Genomic DNA, 18,531 nt, shown 5'->3' with positions numbered 1-18,531 from the left:
TTTGGCATCTTCAAATGATATCTTCTATTTCAGTTTAATTGTCTGATCCTACCTCCACATCATCTTCTCATTGAGGGAGACCGTCTGTAGCTGTCCATCAACGTCATACTCGTATCCATATTTGGTCGTGTTGGCAAATGGTCCAATCTTGATCTCCCGCTTGGTGACTCGGCCCATGTTGTCGTACTGAATGGTGATCCAGTACATCAGAGACCTGAAGATCTCATACTGGATCTCCTTGATGCGGCCGTGCTGGTCGAAGTGTTTAGTGTATGTCATCACTGCTGTGGAGATGATCTGAGGAGCAGGAAGACAGAAAACAAGCTTTCAGTTCCTACGCTGACAGGAAGCTGACGGAGCAGACAGGACACCGACACGTACAGCCAAACAAGCTCCGTTCAGGGAGATGTTCCTCTCCTGCTTTGTAGAAGACTCTGACAACCAGATGTATTTATTGAATTCAAGCTGTTCATCAGGCAGACTCACTCCTGTCATTTCATTAAAAGGTTATTTAACATTTATTTGATAACTCTCAGTGAGTAGGAGATGTATTTTGAGAGGTATTTGTTATCTGTGGTAGTAAGTATCGAGAGTAAACCTGATATCTAACCACCTCCACTACCTGGGAGACATCCTGCTCCTAATTACAAGTAGGTGCAATAAAGTAAACATTTCAACTGAATATATTTGATTGTATCTAATTGAATGAAAGTCCACATTACTCTCTGTCTAGTTCTCTTCTCATGGTTCAGTGTTTGCATTCCAAAACAAACATTAACTTGTGTTTATTGTGATTTATTGAGTTCTCTAACAGATCTTGTTTGCATCGTAAACAATATGAATAAAATGTACATTTATTGGTCACTGTTCCTTAGGGATGCATTTAACGTGTAATTTGCATAACATAATGCTGTCAAAGACATTATGTCATAAAATGTGTAATGTAAAAAATGATGTGCTGTTCTGATGATCTCCACCAATGAGTTGCTCTCAATAGCAGAGGAAGCTGAAACAGTCACATGATGAGTTTCACCTGCAGGCCAATGTCCATCCCACATGTCTAATCAATTATTGAATCATCAAAGCATCACCTCTTAACAACTGACCCACCTTATCAGGATTTATAGACAACATTTTATTCATAAAGGAGAAATGTAAGGCCATTTAATTCATTGCAGGCACTCCAGTCTTACCTGATTGATATCATAATAGATGACTCCAAACTTCCCAAACTGCTCCACCTTCCCAGATATATCATCAAACTGGTACAGGTCGATGGGCAGCGGCGTCTCGTTGATCACAGCCTGCATGCTGGTCACTCTGAAGCTGTTGTCGTACGTGTAGTCGAAGCGAGCGTTCACCATGCCGTCCTCGCTGAAGCGGAAGATTTGCCGGTCGACCAGAGGGCCGATCTGCCGGTACCTGATGGAGCAGATGAAGCCTTCGCTCTGCAGGTTGACGGTCTTAAGAACCCCAGCTGTCTCATCATACGTGAAACTGACCCGAGTGGAGTCATAGAGGATCTCTGCCAGCTTGTTCTGATGACACAGGAAACACAGCAGGATGTGTTTACAATAATGGACATTGGAGGATATCTGCTCCACTCTCAGTTCACTTCAATGAGTGCCATCAACTTCAACCTGAGTGGTGTACTGAAGCTGTGCAGCTGCTCAGGCCCAGTGCCTCAGCATCACCCTCACCCTGCCTCCCCCTGACACCACTTTCACACTAAACACAGGGATGATGCAAAAAGAGATCATGCTTTCCATTTCCTCTTTATTTATTGGACTGTCCTGTTCAAGAACATTAGCTGAAAAAACCACAAATTAAATAAAATCAAATAATAAATAGTTTTTGTTTACGTTGTTGAGAATTTTTTATTTTGATTATAATTGTTTAACTCGGGTACTTCTACTGTTACTTAAGTACAAGATCGGAGTACTTCTTCCACCTATGCATGGGTCAGCATACAAATACGTTTCATTTTTTTATTGAAAAAGCACGGAAAGCACGTACCTGTCTGCGATATTTGTACAGTATACGGCGGCCCGTGCCTAGATGGGCAATTCGGAGGAGCTGGAGAGAGAGGGAACAGCACTTCAGTTTTAGTTCCATAAGACTGATGATCATATGAAAGGTTTGGACAATACTCATCACAGAAAAACCTCATAACCACCATCCATCAGCAGAAGTAATGAAATATAAGAGATGAAGACAAAAAATGATAGGATTTAAAAATATTGCAGATTTTATTAAACACACCTGTCCATCTTCAGAGTAGTCCACAGTCACAGAGGCGTTGCTCTCTGGGGGGTTGTAGATGTTCCTGTAGTACCCTATGGATCGGAGGGTCTGCATGGTGTGTCGAGCCACGCTGGGCATGGTGACCGCAGACAGACGGTCCCCTGAGTCAAAGTCAAAAATGTACTGGTGCTGGCTGTGCAGCAGCAACACCATGGACTGTCAGGGAGAGAGAGAGAGGGGGGGGGGGGGGGGGCGGGGGGGGGAACACAACGTCAGAGCATCCCAACACAGAGAGAAGAGCACAATGAGACAACTTACACCTGTGACACATATCCACAGAAAGTTTTGAAAGGGTGTCACCTGCACAGACACTGGGACGTCCACACCAGTCCACATCATAAATACAATATTTGGTAGTGCATCTTTTTACAGCTTCTATTAGAGCAGTGGTTCTGAAACTTTTTCTGTCATTCCCCACTTTGATCAGGTGCCCCACCTGTTCCTCATCGCTCCAATAAAATGGTAGGCCAAGCTTAAAATTGTCAAATGTATCGTTCTACAACAAGGGTCTCCAACCTTTTTTAGGATGAGAGCTACTTTCAAAAAATAAAACAAGTCGTGAGCTACTTTTACTCCTCTTTTTCTGTTTTTTTGCAGTGTATATATTTAGCACATTTTAACATCATTATATGCTGACCTTGAACCTTTGTGTGCTGTTTGGGTCTGTGGGACCAGTTTTCAGTGTTTACTAAAATAAAATGTAGGCAATTTCATTTATTTTAACCTGCATTATTTGGGGGTGGACCTCACCTCCTCTAGGGGGGTCCAGAGTTTTTTTTAAATGTTGAAGTGAAATGCATCAATCTGGTGCACTTTGAGCACAAAATGAATTTCTGGATACAGCCCTCAACACTCAGATGAAAGGGAGCTGTATACTTTTCAATAATCCAAACATCTTTAGAATATGATCAAAACCAATAACAAATCATTTCAACTTGTTTATTCTTATCTTATATTACCTAGTTAGCATTATTTCTTTTTATTTATGCATATTTTACTAATCACTCCCCTTTTAAACTTTTTTTTTTTTTACTGTCCGATGGAATTATTTCTTACTTTATTTTTTACACCTAGGCTATATTAAATAGATAAAGGTGTGCTCTCTCTCTCTCTCGCTCGCTCACAGAGGCTGTCTCCTCCTCCGTGGCGATGACGGCTTGCGTTAAAAAATTATAATAAATATAGGCAAATTTGTAAAGTGGGGGGACACAAACGGGATTTCGAAAAGTGTCACGGTTAAAGTCCTTATGAAGTGGTGAGGTGCCGCTCCACATTGCTTTTCTTTCCGTGTGTGTGTGTGTGTGTGTGTGTGTGTGTGTGTGTGTGTGTGTGTGTGTGTGTGTGTGTGTGTGTGTGTGTGTGTGTGTGTGTGTGTGTGTGCGTGTGTGTGTGTGTGTGTGTGTGTTTGTGTGTGTGTGTGTGTGTGTGTGAGTGAGTGTTTCACATGTGTGTATGAGAGATTTTTACATATGTCTGTAAATTATTTTGGTTTCAGTTGTGTGTGTGTGTGTGAGCAGGCTCGGATTGGCCATTGGGATATTCGGGACTTTTCCCGGTGGGCCGCTGGCTCTGACATAGGTGGGACGTGGACTTTCACTGCGCCGCTGCCGCACCCGCCGCAAACACCCGCCGTTGCGAGGCTCCGGCGGCTCCAGCGGATCAGGCGCTGTGAAGGTCCACCGCCGTTGCGAGTCTCCAGCTGAACAGTCCACTAACGCCCGCAAGGACCCAGGTTCGATTCCGGCCTGAGGTCCAATACATTTATTTAGCCTAAAAAAAACTGTAAAAAAAAAACAAAACTCCCGTTCATCGCGTCCATTCGCGACCCACCTATCACATCTCTGCGACCCACCAGCGGGGCCCACACTTTGAGAAACGCTGTATTAGAGGAATATCTTGATATTTCTGTGCCATCTGCCGGGGTTGTGTGGCCACCTGGACCTTTTGCGAAATCCCACCTGCATGAGAGTGAGACAGCTGCTTTGCATTTCAAGTAGTGTTTTGATTGCAGCTATGAGGTGACATTAGCAGCTAGCTAACAGCAGTTAGCTGATGCTTACTAAGAGTCTGTGCATTTGTGTGTTCTAGAACATCCAGATCCATCCATAGCCAGGCTTGGGGAGTAAAGTATTACATGTAACGATATTACTTAATCAGGATACAAAAAAAGGTATCTGTATTCGATTACAATTACATTTAAAAAATAAGTAATCAGATTGCTGTTACATTCCAAAAAAATAGAGATTACCAGCAGGATTACAGTGTGAGAATACATTTAGAAATAAAGATAGATATATTATGGGATGTCCTGAATACATTTTCTTTATGGTTTATATTATGCTTTCATCATGTGAACATTAAGTTTGAACAGCATTTGTAAATTCTTACTACACTTTTTATATGAAAGATACGGTGGCCGGCAGGTGCAAACGGGCAAAAACGCAAACATAAGCAGGAAACAGCTGCAAATAATTAAATGAAAAACAAACAAATCCTGAAAACAACTACAAAAAAACCCGCTGCATTTACAGAAATGACGCAAATTAAATACAACACACAAACCCCGAAAACAAACACAACAGAAAAACGCTGCAAATACAAAAACGATATGCAAAGTCAAAAACACATAGGTACAAACCCAAAAACACATAGAAACCCCAAAACACACAATGCTCCAGGCCTCTAGGGGGCGCGTTACGTGGAACAGATTGATGTCTGACCAGACATAGAGAGAACGAACTAGAGGGATGGAAATTGAAGCCGGAGGAAACAAAGTTGATCTAAGTGGACAAAGTTGATATATAAGAAGGTAAGTTTTGTTTTGTTTTTATACAAAGAGCGTCATATTTACCCAGCTAGCGTTAGGTAGGTAAGAATGGAGAAACCAGCTCGAGTGTGCTAGAATTTGAAAGTACACAGCCGAAAAACATCTGCCCCTTTCTTCAGACTTCCTTACAGAGCCCCTCCTCCAACACATACGGACGCTCACATGACCAATGAGCGCACAAGATACGTTTGTGCACAGATGGAAGGCTGACAGGCAGGTAGGCCATCCAGTTATTTTAGCCGGGCCGGTTAAAATAATTAGTCGTGCTGTTTACAGCGCCACGGCTTCCACAGATTACATTTTTTTAATGTATTTATTCTCAAAGCATTTAATGTATTCATTGCTATCGGGATGTTAAGAGCATTCCATGGAATATAACAAAAAGTATCTGAAGTGAATTACCTACCCCACCTTTAATACAAACACATCTTATTTTTATTTATTTTATTGTTTTTATTTGCATTGCACATTCATATTGAGGTAGTCCAAAAGTAACTGAAAGTAATCAGCTTACATTACTTTGATATTTTGATACTCAGATTAGGTTCCTGATTCCATTTTTTTTTTTACTAGTTATTGTAACGGATGAACTTAAAATAACCCTCCCAACCCTGTCTATAGCACACCTGTACCTGCCTTCATTCATGCTTTCCTCTGCAGAAGAAGATTTCAATGTTTGTTAAGGCTGGCCCTTTTGTTTAGTGATGCCTTTAACCCTTCAGGGGTCTCTCAGCTAATCCGAAATGAAGCATTACATTCGGTTGGGCAGAGAACAGATGAAATGCTGGCATCAACTACTTCATTCATGCTTTATCATATCAACACCCGCTCATTAAAACACAGTGTTGGGACTTACTGTAACGCCGTTATTTTTGGCAGTAACTAGTACTCTAACGCGTTCTTTTTCAAATTCAGTAACTCACTTACCGTTACTACATGGTGCGTTACTCCGTTATTTTTTTTATATAGTCTTGGCTCCCAGACGTTGGTGAGCGGCGCCAACAGCGAGGCGAACAGAGATGAGAACTGTACTTAAGTACAGTACTTGAGTAAATGCACTTAGATATTTCCTGTGTCACATGCAGAGACGCGCTGTGGGCGTGTTTGTGTGTTTACTAACAAGACTATCATGGCGGCGGTGGAGCTCAAGTCGAGTTTCTCTGCCTGGAGATATTCTCACTATTTCACTTTTGTCGAGCACAGAGAAAATAACGTTTTAGTTAAATGTAAGTCGTGTCTTGGCGGGTCAAAGATCCTATCTACTGCCCAAAACAGCAATTCAAATCTGTTGAAACATCTGCAGAAACAACATGCAGGGACGAAGCTAGTAGCTAAGACCACAGACCCAGACTCATCCGACGCCACTCCACCTCCACCTAAGCAACAGCGGCTGGATTTTAACCGAGGGACTGCTAGCCAGGGAAAAGTTGATAAAGCCATTGCACGGTATGTTGTAGAACACATGCAGGCTATTTCTACTATTTATATTTCTTGATTAACAGATTGTATTATTCTCCAATGCAATAACAGTACTGAAATGAAGGCTATAAGGGCATTAATTGGAGCCCTTTTTTAAGTTACTGTTCACAGTAACGCATTACTTTTTGGTGTAAGTAATCAGTAAAGTAACTGAGTTACTTTTTAAATGAAGTAACTAGTAATGGTAACTAGTTACTGGTTTTCCGTAACTAGCACAACACTGTTCAAACATAAACACAATGAATCAGCTGACTCACTCCTGCCAAGACTGACAAAGCTCCCCCACAACCCTCATTCTGCCAGTGGTGATTTTCAGCAGGGAAAATATCAGATTGTATCTTCATGTATGTGTTTCTTCAGCCCAGTGTTTTAAAACTCTATTGATGGGATAATTGGGCACTGGGCTTTTACAAAATAAATATATATTATTTATATCATACGAAGGGCTTTTGCAAAATCACCCAATATCGCCATTCTTTTCTGGAAATTAATTTTGTTTCTTGGTTTCTCGATTGGTAGAGCCTTTGGACCAAATACCTTTGTATTAACCTTTTATATAAAAGGTGAATTATTTAAGGCGGGTTTGTCTGACTGAACCATCTGCTGGCTGTTACAAGGGCAGCAACACTGTGGTGTGTTGATAAATGCTGCAGTTGGTAGCAAATAGATAATAGATGTTATTCAATCTTAATTATTAACTGTATAGCATTCATGTGTTGCTCTGTCTGCCAGAGTGTGGTTTGTGCAGTTTGTAGAACTAGACCACAGGTGGAGATGTTATTGCACAGCACAATCAAAAGCACAAGACAGCAAGGACAGTTATGAAATGATTTTTGAAAAGAGGCTGTACATTTTCAGCCAACCTCCAGGAAAAAAAAGGCAAACATTCCCTATGATAAGCAGACTTGGCAGCACACACTCAACATGACACATAATGTTTGCTGGACTTCTATAACGACCAACTGCCCTGCCCCTTCATTGGTCCCTTGGCTGATTTCTGAGCTGCTCTGGCATCGGGGCCTGAGGCTTAGCATGCATAACTCTGCAGGATGAACAGAACTGGACTCTTTTCTAGTATTAAGTAACATCACTTTTCTCCAGTGTGTCCGAAACAAAATGCAAAGCCATCCCAGCAGGACCCTCCTGCACTGTTAGTGGTCGACAATAATTCTGAAGCGCGAGAAGGATGCAGATCTAATCTCCAATTTGCTCGTTTCTGTCCGTTGGTGTGCGTTGGCCCGGTGCGCTCACACGCCACACAGAGGTCTCTAAGTTTGTTTGTTTCTTCACTTATATTACGTTTATACTCTATGAATGAATCGGTCTTACCAGATGACGTAGACACAGGTAGAAAGTAGTAAAATAAGTAGAAAAAAATTAAAATAAACAACTTAAATTGACTTTGACTCCTTCCCCTGCCTCTGGGGGAAGTACTACTGAGCATTTTTGCAAACTTGTTTCAAACTCTACACTCAACACAGCGATGATGCAAAAATATATCTTTACATTTCTACTCTAGTTATCTGACTGACTGTCCAACAACATTAGATGAAAAATAAATAAATCCCATTATAAATATTTAATTTAGTTTAGGTTGAATGATTTATTCTAATTATAATTGTCATAACTAAGAAGGGATACGTTGATACTACTATGATACAATTACAGATATAAAAAAAGGTGTAAATAAGTACAAACATAGGTTCAGTGGTATAAAGTAATTACTGTAAGTAGATTTAGATTTGTACTGTATTTACTTGAGTATTTAAATATTGTTGCTACTTCGTACTTCTACTCTACTACAATTCAGAGGTAAATGGTGTACTTTACTCCCCTACATGTATTTAATACCTTTAGTTACAGATGTGGATGAATTATGTGAAATCTAACCAAGTGTTAAATCAGACTTTAGTTCCACCTGGAGTAAATTCACAAGCTACCCTGCAGTATACAAAGCCATTCAAACTACAGTAGCTGCACCTTTACCAGCTTTGAGAACACTTTCATGATCAATAGCCGCTTTCACACCAAGTACTTTGCCGTACTTAGTTCCCAGCACTTAGTGCCAGCACCCCCATCGCGTTCACACCGGAATAAGTCCCTGAGGGAGGATTAGGCAAATGAAGCCGCTGACGTCACTTCTTCTTGTTCTGCTTTGGGTTTACTGGCAGGCCACAAACCACTTCACGGCGTATACTGCCACCCGAAGTACCCGGCCGGAAGTCCCCGGAGTTGGACTCATATTATTCTGAAATGGACCAATCTGCACAACGACTACTTTTCCTTCATGCTCTTACATGTATAGAAATCGGATGAAATAATAATAACGATAATAATAATAATAATAGAACTGTGAGAAGATCCATTCTGCATGACGAGTGTACTTTTGTACTTTTACTTAAGAACAATTTTGAAATCAGGACTTTTAATGGTAAAGGGGTATTTTAAGACCCTAATATTTCAAGGATCTGAGTAATTCTTCCAACACAAAGAGGACACACTGGTTGAGTTGACCTTACATACTGTATGTCTTTACCTCTGTATTTTGTTGTTTGTTATTCCCGTTCTTTCTTGGAACAACAAAGACATTGAGTAGTATGTGACTGTACTACTACAGTAGGAAACACATAAGGACGTTTCCCCTCACTGTGCTCATGTGTTCATCATACATTATAGTATGTTTGCCTCCATATAGATGCATTGCAGTTATGATGTTGGTCGCTGTGCATGATGAATTCTGCTTTTTGGCGCTGTTCTCCAAAGTGACTTACAGTGAGTATTTCCAGCAAGGAAAGAAAGTGACTGATGGAGGAAGGAAGCAAATGAAAAACAAGTACAAGAGAAGGCGAGAGTGTGCAGAGTGACACATGGAGTAATAGAATATGGCTAAGTTATTCTCCAGGAGGGAACGATCCCTCTTCTTTATCTGTTTCCTCTTCCTGTGTTTTGTCTGCTTGTCTCTTGTTTTGTGAGATATTTCTTTCTGCTTCTCTCTTTTTCATTCGTCTTTATTTCAGTCCTCTTCCCTTTATCAGTTGCTCCTGTTTTATTTATTATTGAATATGGCCCTGCAATTTTTTTAGAACTGTCACTGTGAAAGAAAAAGAACCAAGACTTCAAATCAAGTGTTTTACTCTCTCAGAGGACATCCTTACCCTGACATACTTTAGAAGCAACAGGACCCAGGTCGGGGCTTTAGGTGTGTATTGGAAACTACGGTGGCCTTTACATCAAACTGTGAAAGGCTCTCTGTAGAGGCAGAGTTTGGTTTGTCTGTTCTGAGTTATAGTAGAAACATGATGACTCTGTTAAGAGGACCTCCTCCATGTTCAAATGTGAAGGGCTCATTGTAAGCTCAGAAAAATGCTTCTTAGATTCAGGTGATTATACATTAGCACAGATTTTCTCCCTAATAATCCTGCATTATAAGCAACAGAAATGTGTGTTGGAATCAGCAAGGGTTCAAGAGTAGCTCAAAATACTTTTTATCTCGATCTCCACCATGGTCACACCATGGTGATGCAACAATAACACATGAACACATCCAGAGGGGTAAAAGTCTGTCGAACAAAATGATTTGAGTTGTATATTGTTTGTACTTTAGTTAGTGATTTGTATGTGCATGTGAATTATACTTCTGTATTATAGTGCAGTTATGTGTGTTCATGTGTGTATATGGCTTTTACCTTATCCAAGTAGGTGTAGCTCCAAATCTTCCCGTCAGCGAACACTCGGGAAATGATTCGTCCCTGGCTGTCATACTCCCACTTCTCTGTGGTGGGACCCCTCTGGAGGCCAGTCACCTGCCCCGTACTGCACACACACACACACAGAGGTTAATATCTGAGGCCTGTACGACAAAGCCGGTTCAACCTAACCTGGATATGTTTGAGTTACCTGGCTTACCTAATCCAAAACAAACCCGCTCTCGCTAAACTGTCCTACGATGCTGGCTATCAACTTGTTAACTCAAGCCAGCCGTGTCCTATCTAGTTAGGTGCGCGTTCACATGAAAGGGGTTGTATCTGGAGCATTCGACCAATCACAAACATGGACAAGCTTACTGACAGCGCAGCGTCATACTTCCTGAATGAAAAGTCAACTATAATATTAGTCAAAAATGAAGACGTTAAACTTTAAACATCCATGATTTAAACACTTTATCCAGGATAAAAGCCACATAGCTGCACCTGCAAGGTGAATACAGCTGGTAAAAGAAAATGTGTTTGAATGCGTACATTAACAGGTTTATGATATCACTGCCACTAAGACATGAGTGGATCTGACTTTAATTACATTTGTCTCGAGTGTTTCGTCAACTTAATGTGTTGCTTAAAATAATACTTCTGCATACAGTATGTGACACTGTGAGTGTTGCACGGCCAGATACGGCTCAGCTGACTCAGATAAGGAAATATATGATACATTATGATTTGATATGATGTGATATATGAATGATAATGGGACACATCGACGTCTGCACTCACAGTGCCGCGGACTGTACGTAATGTTACTTTGATCCGGTAACTTATGTTAACTTGTTGCAGATAGTTAATTAAGCTTTCTTATCGCTAATGTTATAATAGTCGGATTGCTCTGAGGATGGGAGGTGATATTCTATTAATGTTCACGTTCACACAGTCAGTTGATTTTTGCCGGCCGTCTTTCCTACAAACGGCAGTTTAAACTGTATTTCCTTTCCCTGTAATATGACTTGATAGCTTTAAACTCCGCACACGGAGCTCTGATTGGTCAGCAGGCGGTGCTTTCACTGACTTGATCTCTTATCCTGGAACCTAACCTGCTCTGGACCAGGCTAGCCGTTCAGCATAAGTTACCATGGAGATCTAGCCCGCTAAGAAGTGAACCAGCGTCGTAGGACCGGAAACCATGGACCATAGTGTTTCTATGTTACTTTGCCTTCTCAGGGTAGACAACATAGAAACAAGTTTCAATATAAGGCATTCCAGTAAATCACCACCATCCAATAGGACCATTCTGTAGAGACCCTCCAGAAAAACGCGATCCTGCGATCGCAGAATTTACCGCATAATCAGCAAAATGGCGCAGATTTTTAAAAGGCCGCATATTTATCAAAAGGCCGCATAATCCCCGCATTTTTCCACACAAAGTTGAGGAAAAAAAAGTTAACTCGTCTTGACGTGAAGTTGTGATGATGATGACCTGACGTTATCAGCCCGCGCATCACAGAAATTAAACAACACCGTAGAGTGAACGTGTGGAGCTCACACAAGAGAGAAAACACCAAGATGAAAACATCTGATCCATCTCATTTACCGACGAACATTTCTGCTAAAGACCGGGCAAAGCAGTACTCCGATGTCTTTCACGAAAGTGGGGGGAAACTATTCTGCACCCCGTGCAACTGTGTGTTGGAGCATAAGAGAAAATCGACGGTGACGACCCACTTTGATTCATTCAAACATTCGAAAATTCTTTCTGCTGCTGCGGACAAGAAAGCCAAACATCTCACGTTCACCGAGGCATCAACCTCCAAAACCCTTTCGAGGGCTACAAGAAACGAAGTGAGTAGCCTACAAGATTGAAGCTGGTCAGATAACGAACGAGTAAATGAAAACAGAATGAGGCGGAGAAGTGTGTGTGTGTGTGTGTGTGTATGTGTGTGTGTGTGTGTGAGAGAGAGAGAGAGAGAGAGAGAGAGTGATTAAAATAGCCCCATTGCTTTTACAATAAATAAGCATTGAATGTGTTTAATTGAATAGGAAAGGGGTTTAACGTTAGTGGCAGGTTGTGTGTGAGAGAGAATAAATAAGATGTCCCCGCAACTTTCCGCATATTTCGCAACTTTCCGCATATTTCGCAACTTCCCGCAATTTCACCGCATAAAATCACATAAACCCCCGCATGTTTAATCGCACAATCAAGGATTTTAGCCCGCATAATCAAGGATTTTAGCCCGCGTTATCAACGATTTTTGCCCGCGTTTTTCTGGAGGGTCTAATTCTGAAAATGTCAACAAAAACTACGTCAGAGCTTTGTGAAAGTAGAAGTTCAGGGCAGATTCCATAAGAAACACCAGTGTCCAGATTCAGCTGCCATTGAGAAAGACATTAACTAGTTTGTTTGTTTCATATTAACCTACATGCTTCGACATAATCTACTCCATCTAAGAGGATTTTCTTATTTTTCTCTTTTCGTTGAGCAGAAATGTGAAAGGTTGTGTGTACAGCAGAAATACTGAGACTATCCCTTTAAACTGAGAAATGGTTGGACTTGCCTTTAGACCCCAATGCCACTGGCCTACCCTTTCCAATTACAACCCTAAGATAACACATACTGGTATATAGAAGCCCTCACCTGGAGTATGTGAGGTTGACTGACAGCAGCTTGCTGCTGGGAACCCACAGTGTGGGATGGCCTTGTGTGTCATAGATGATCTTCAGAAGGAACTTCCTGTGGTCATCATATATTTTCTCTGTTCGCAGCGAACGGTCGTAATCCACTGACAGCAAGTTCCTACCATTCACCTGCAGGGGGGGACACAAACCAACAACCACTGCATAAAGACACTCTCCATATACATCTATGATGAGTGGAAACATGAATGTTTAGTATCTGTAGCTGATTATACCACATGTGGCGCCAGAGGAAAAGCTCATAATTGATAAAGTTGATCCTTTGGATAGCATGGAAATGCTCGGTTCATGAAAGAATACCCATAAGATTAAAATGTATTTTGTTGAATGTTTTTGTTGAAGACTAAGAACTTCAAACTAAAGGAATTAACCATCAGATGTCACGACCATCTGCACAGAAACACATACATCATTTTTATATTGTCCCAAATCTTAATCCGTCTGTTTTAAAAAGAAATTCTAAGACATAATAAATATAGCATCAATAATAATTTAGGATGAGCTAGCTGGCTAATCAAACAGATAAAGAATAAAAAAAGTGTTACATTATTGTTAATAACAGGCTGTTTGAATCCACAAAAGGTGCCTCAGGCAGTGAATTCAAACAAACTTGTGATCCAACACCCATAAAACACTGAGGCATGATAGAGCCAGCCTGCCGCTCTTTATCGCTTTCTAAAAAACGTGCTGTTTGTTCAAACTACCATTTACCAAGACAGATAGCTCGGGTCGGAGCTAACAACTTTCTGGATCCTTGAAGCCAGGGAAGTACTTAGAATTAGCCAATCAACAGTTTTACAGACTGGCTTCATTAAGGGGAGAGGTTTGCTGGAAAACGCTCAAGACTCATTTTCTCTTTTTTTTACATAGCCACTCATTTGTTTGTAAATTAGGAGCAGTTTAATGCAGCAAGGTGAGTAAAGGGGCAGAGAAGAGGATTTGGACGGTGGCTAGTAGCCAGCTGGATGGGAAACCAGAGAGGAGAGCCACATCATATCAGAAGGAATACATCATTTTGCAGATTGGCATGGCCTGTCATGTTCATAATAATTGGAGGCAAACTGAGGCTTTTACTGCAATGCCAAACAGGAATCTCTAATGGCTGTCATCCTTTGTGCTGAATAACCCAAACTGAATGGGATTTAATAACTAAAGTACTTGTGTGGGGGGTTTGGGATAGCTGACAGACCCTGAGCATTAGTACATTTCTTTAGTGTGTTGATAAACCTAGGAAAACACGCAATACAGATACAAAACATCCTATTACCAAGTGACCTACATACATTCAGGTCATCTCACAGACATGTTGCTGTGTCTGACAGACACTAGGTGTTTTCAGTATTTCCTCTACCGAGATGCTAAAACATTCAGTTTTCCATTCACTCACATCTTGTGTTCAATGCACATTCCTTACTGGGATTAGCAAACAAAGCAGCATGATAGCATTTAGCAGAAAGGCTGGAATGAAGTTCACTGCTGCACTGAAAAAACTGAAACGTTGACTTAAATTAAAATATTATGTCAGGAAATTTCACATAGGTTAGTTGAAAGCAATAATGTTGTGTTTAAATAAGAAATATTAGGTTTAACTTAGAGTTATTGCTTTCAACTAACCTAAAACAGTTGACATTTGTTGACATAATTCATTTAATTAAAGTCAACGTTTCAGTGAGTTCATCCAGCCTCACAGCCCCCCCACCATCATTAACGCCTCACTCTGGCATCATGGTGCTGCAGCAAGACAGCTCCACTGTCACTTTAACACAGATCTTCACTGTCACAAGCATCTAGCCGAATTATACTGTGTACATACTGCACACCCATTTACAAAAACACATCTACCTGCAAGTCCTTATTGCTAGCTTAACAATGACCTCCCCATTACCATCAGGGCAGCACACATGCTGTCATACATGAATGGCTCCACTGTGTAGATCAAACTCTGAAGCGGTAATATTCAACACTGCAGGCACATCACTGTCCCTGCCTTCTCCTAACAGCTCATAACAACAACATTTATAGAATTTGTTTAAGAGTGAATGTGTGTCAATATGTGCTGATCATATATTTATTGTAAATATATAAGATTAAATTAAACTAGTCCCTATCCATTGGACCACATGAATTGAGTCGAATACTATCAGAGGTGCCCAGTACGTCGACCGCGGTCGACCGGTCGACCGCGGGGGCAATGCTGGTAGATCGCGAGTCATTCATAAAAAAAAAAATCCAGCTCCGTTAAAATAAACATGATCCCTCCTCCCTTGGCCTCCCTGCCACTTAATTCAGGAGTTAAACGATAAACACGAAAAATCCAGACGAGATCTCTCTCCCCCGTCTGTGTGCGAGGGGGCGGGGCAGTTTACACACACGCAGCTGCTACATGCAGCAACACACGGCGGGGATAGCGGAGAGAAGCGCTCCAAGGTGTGGTTGAATGTTACCCGTCTTGAGGTGGACAATTGCCAAGAGTGCAATAAGAGTTTAGCATGTAAGGGCGGTAACACGAGCAATTTGTCTAAACATTTAGCAAAAGTGCACCACATTCAGACGGAGGAATGCACCAGGTTCGACTGTCTTTCTAGTAGCTCTGTAGCTCCATCCACGAGTAACGTTACCACGTCAGGTGTTATGTATGCTAGCAGCAACACACGGAGTTAACTCAATGATACAAACATGGGTTAATGATTACAGGTAACTGAGTTATTTATTTTGTTAAAGTTTCAGCTATTCTGTTTACAATTCTGTCATCACATTATTTAATACGATTTGTTAAAACATTGTTGTTTCTTCTTATGTGAAACATTATTTATTCAATTTAAATAAAAAGCAATGTTAATTTTGTTCACAATTTGTTAAGTTAATTGAATAATATATGTATTTTTGAATCAAGTATTCATCTTTATTGTCTTCATTGTTAGTTTCCACATGCCTAAAACAACCTCAAGCTAAATCTAAAAGTTGATGGCTAAATAAGAGCATACAGTAATAGTCCGAATAGTCGATTAATGGTTTCATTAATCGATAGATTAATCGATTATCAAATTAGTCGTTTGTTGCAGCCCTATTTTAGTTCTCCCATGTATAAATAAAACATCTTATCAGCAACCCTTGCAATTTGGGATTTTATTTTTGGTTGTTAGACCTCGGTGAGCTGGTCATTTCAAAAGTGGCTCACCAGCCAAAAAAGTGTGGGCACCCCTGCTATAGATGAATTGAACAACATGCAGTGTAACCCTACTCTCAGTAAAGACATGTACTGTAGCAGCCATATAGGCATATTCATATTTTTGGTAAATGTTTATGTTGGCAAGAAAGTTGTACATTCTTTGAATTACATTTTTTTTTTTAAATACCGGTACTGTTTTTGCATAGTTTTATATGTTTCTGGAATGCGTAAGGTTTATGTTGATTATTGTTTACGACCTGATTTCATGCCGTAAAGCAGAGCGCAGGTCCACAAATAAAAAATGGTGCTAAGCCAATCATACATAGGGAATTCTACAAGTGTGGCACGTCTAATAGTAATACTACTTGTGATTGTTTATGAAAATCGGCTAATAGAGATGACGGCAGACTTTGTAGATCACCGGTCAGAGATGAGTTGTTCTGTTCTCCGGTTTCTGGAGAGCACTCACCCTGAGCTTCCTCCCGAACACAATGACTTTCCCCCGGGTCTGCTCCTTCCTGAACCTCCACTCCACCAGGTTCTGGCCGTTCTCTCCTGGCAGCGTCATGTTGCGTCGGGCTACAGTTGGGTTAGCAGCACCTTCAAATGGATATGAGAAAGACATAAATACCATCAATATCTTAAGATGAAAAAATATGCAAAGCAAGAAAAAAGCAGTGCATCAATATGTCCATGAGAACTGTGTGTAATGTTTGGGAATGGCCTGGGGAATTATTATTTTTGACAAGTTGATAGTTTTAACAAATGAAACTGTTGATCTTTCACTTTATTGCAATGTCCTGGTCACCTTGTGCCATTCTTGTGGTTCTGCAGAGCTTCACGGTGCATAGTAGATAATCTTAATCCTACTGGTACGGTTATAATACTGAGCTCTTTTTTTTTATCAACACACACACATTTATACAAATGTTGACTGTATAGGCTTGGAATCGACCGCTCTTCCATGAGTAACACAAATCACATATGGTATTAATCCATTTTAATTGCTACTGACTATGTTCCAAAGCATGCTGTAATGCTTTAGTTGTAGAACATGATGTAAAACATCAGCCTGCAGAGACATGACACTTGATTGGTCATTATTACTGCAGCAGAGCTGGAAGAAGTAAAAGTAGCAATACTACGGTGTAAAAATACTCATTCGAAATTGTACTTAAAGAGCAACTAGCAGGTTAGAGACCCAAGTGAATAAATGTGTAGGAAAATGATGTATACACTAGATTTTCCCAAAAATATACAGAAATATACACTACAGTGACATCTGGCGTTGTTTTTGTAAGACATTTTTACTTCAGCATAAAAAAAGACCACCCGCGTGTGACGTCACATGGGGGCAGTGGCGGCGCCAGGGTATGGTTGGGGTAGGCTACAGCCATACCAAGAAATGGCTTAGCCCTACCTTAGCCCGACCATGAAAAATGATGCTAAAGTAAGCATGTTGAGAACACGGATTGCGAAAATCTACCGGTCGTGTCCACAACACACAAACTGATCCTGAAGTGCACGCTACTTACGCAATATGGTTGAGACCATTCGGGCTTATGCTGGAGGGGTGTAAGGAATAGTCTAAGTAGTGGGGGAGTTTTAAACACTAAAGGTGTGGAAATTGCACGGCCGCGGTCAGATCAAAATGCCTCCGAATGCAATTTGAATAGACCTACAGCCAATCAGAGCAACGAAACGTTGGGTCTGATGCGTCATGCATTACTGACACGTCACGTTCACAGTGTTAAAAGTCCCCAAACTCGCACCGAGTAAATTGCAGACAGACAGCAGAACTTCTAGGATTAACTGTATATTTCGGATGGATAGATTTGTTCTTAAACGCCCTCGCATTGAGGTACAACAAGTCGAACAGGCGCTTTAATGTGATCCTACAAGGATGCCTTTACGGATTTACACAGACTCATATGCATTTCCCTGACTCTGCCTGTGACCTCTGCTGGCTGCGAACGCAGCTTCTCCTGTCTCCGTCGCATCAAGAATTATCTAAGAAACAGCAGTGGTGATGCACGGAACAGCAACCTGGGCCTGCTGGCTATCAATAAGCAGAGGAGTAAGCCACTGGATGTCCAGCGTGTCATTGACATTTTCGCTTCCAACCACAACAACCGGCGGATCGCGCTGCTTTGAGAACGTCAATAGTGAGTTTTGAATATATTTTGTAATAATGGGTCATTTGAAAAAGTGTTTTGTATGACAATAGAGACACAGGCCACCTGTTGTGTGCTGTAACTGTCTCTCTCTGTTTACCTGCGTGTGTCTGTGCCTCTCTCTCTCTCCCTCTCTCTCTGTCTGTCTGTCTCTCCCTCACTCTCCCTCTCTCTCTCTCT

The 18,531-nt window shown here is 41.0% G+C and overlaps 1 protein-coding gene across 7 annotated transcripts in view; it reads right to left on the bottom strand.

Annotated features, from left to right (window-relative positions):
• Positions 1 to 18,531, bottom strand: part of tenm3 (teneurin transmembrane protein 3) — a 690,209-nt gene that overhangs the window by 6,344 nt on the left and 665,334 nt on the right. For all 7 annotated transcript variants that reach the window (XM_079656342.1, XM_079656340.1, XM_079656341.1 and 4 more), the window contains 7 exons: positions 16,647 to 16,777; positions 12,950 to 13,119; positions 10,297 to 10,423; positions 2,263 to 2,460; positions 2,017 to 2,076; positions 1,194 to 1,538; positions 53 to 297 (listed from right to left, as the gene is read on the bottom strand). In XM_079656342.1, the coding sequence (XP_079512468.1) occupies positions 53 to 297; positions 1,194 to 1,538; positions 2,017 to 2,076; positions 2,263 to 2,460; positions 10,297 to 10,423; positions 12,950 to 13,119; positions 16,647 to 16,777 (1,276 nt within the window). The remainder of the gene's footprint in view (positions 1 to 52; positions 298 to 1,193; positions 1,539 to 2,016; positions 2,077 to 2,262; positions 2,461 to 10,296; positions 10,424 to 12,949; positions 13,120 to 16,646; positions 16,778 to 18,531) is intronic.

Source organism: Notothenia rossii, assembly GCF_949606895.1.
Source record: "Notothenia rossii genome assembly, chromosome: 1".
In the NCBI taxonomy this organism is placed as follows: Eukaryota; Metazoa; Chordata; class Actinopteri; order Perciformes; family Nototheniidae; genus Notothenia; species Notothenia rossii.
Note: the sequence above shows the minus strand (reverse complement) of the source record. Positions and strands in the feature narration are given on the sequence as shown.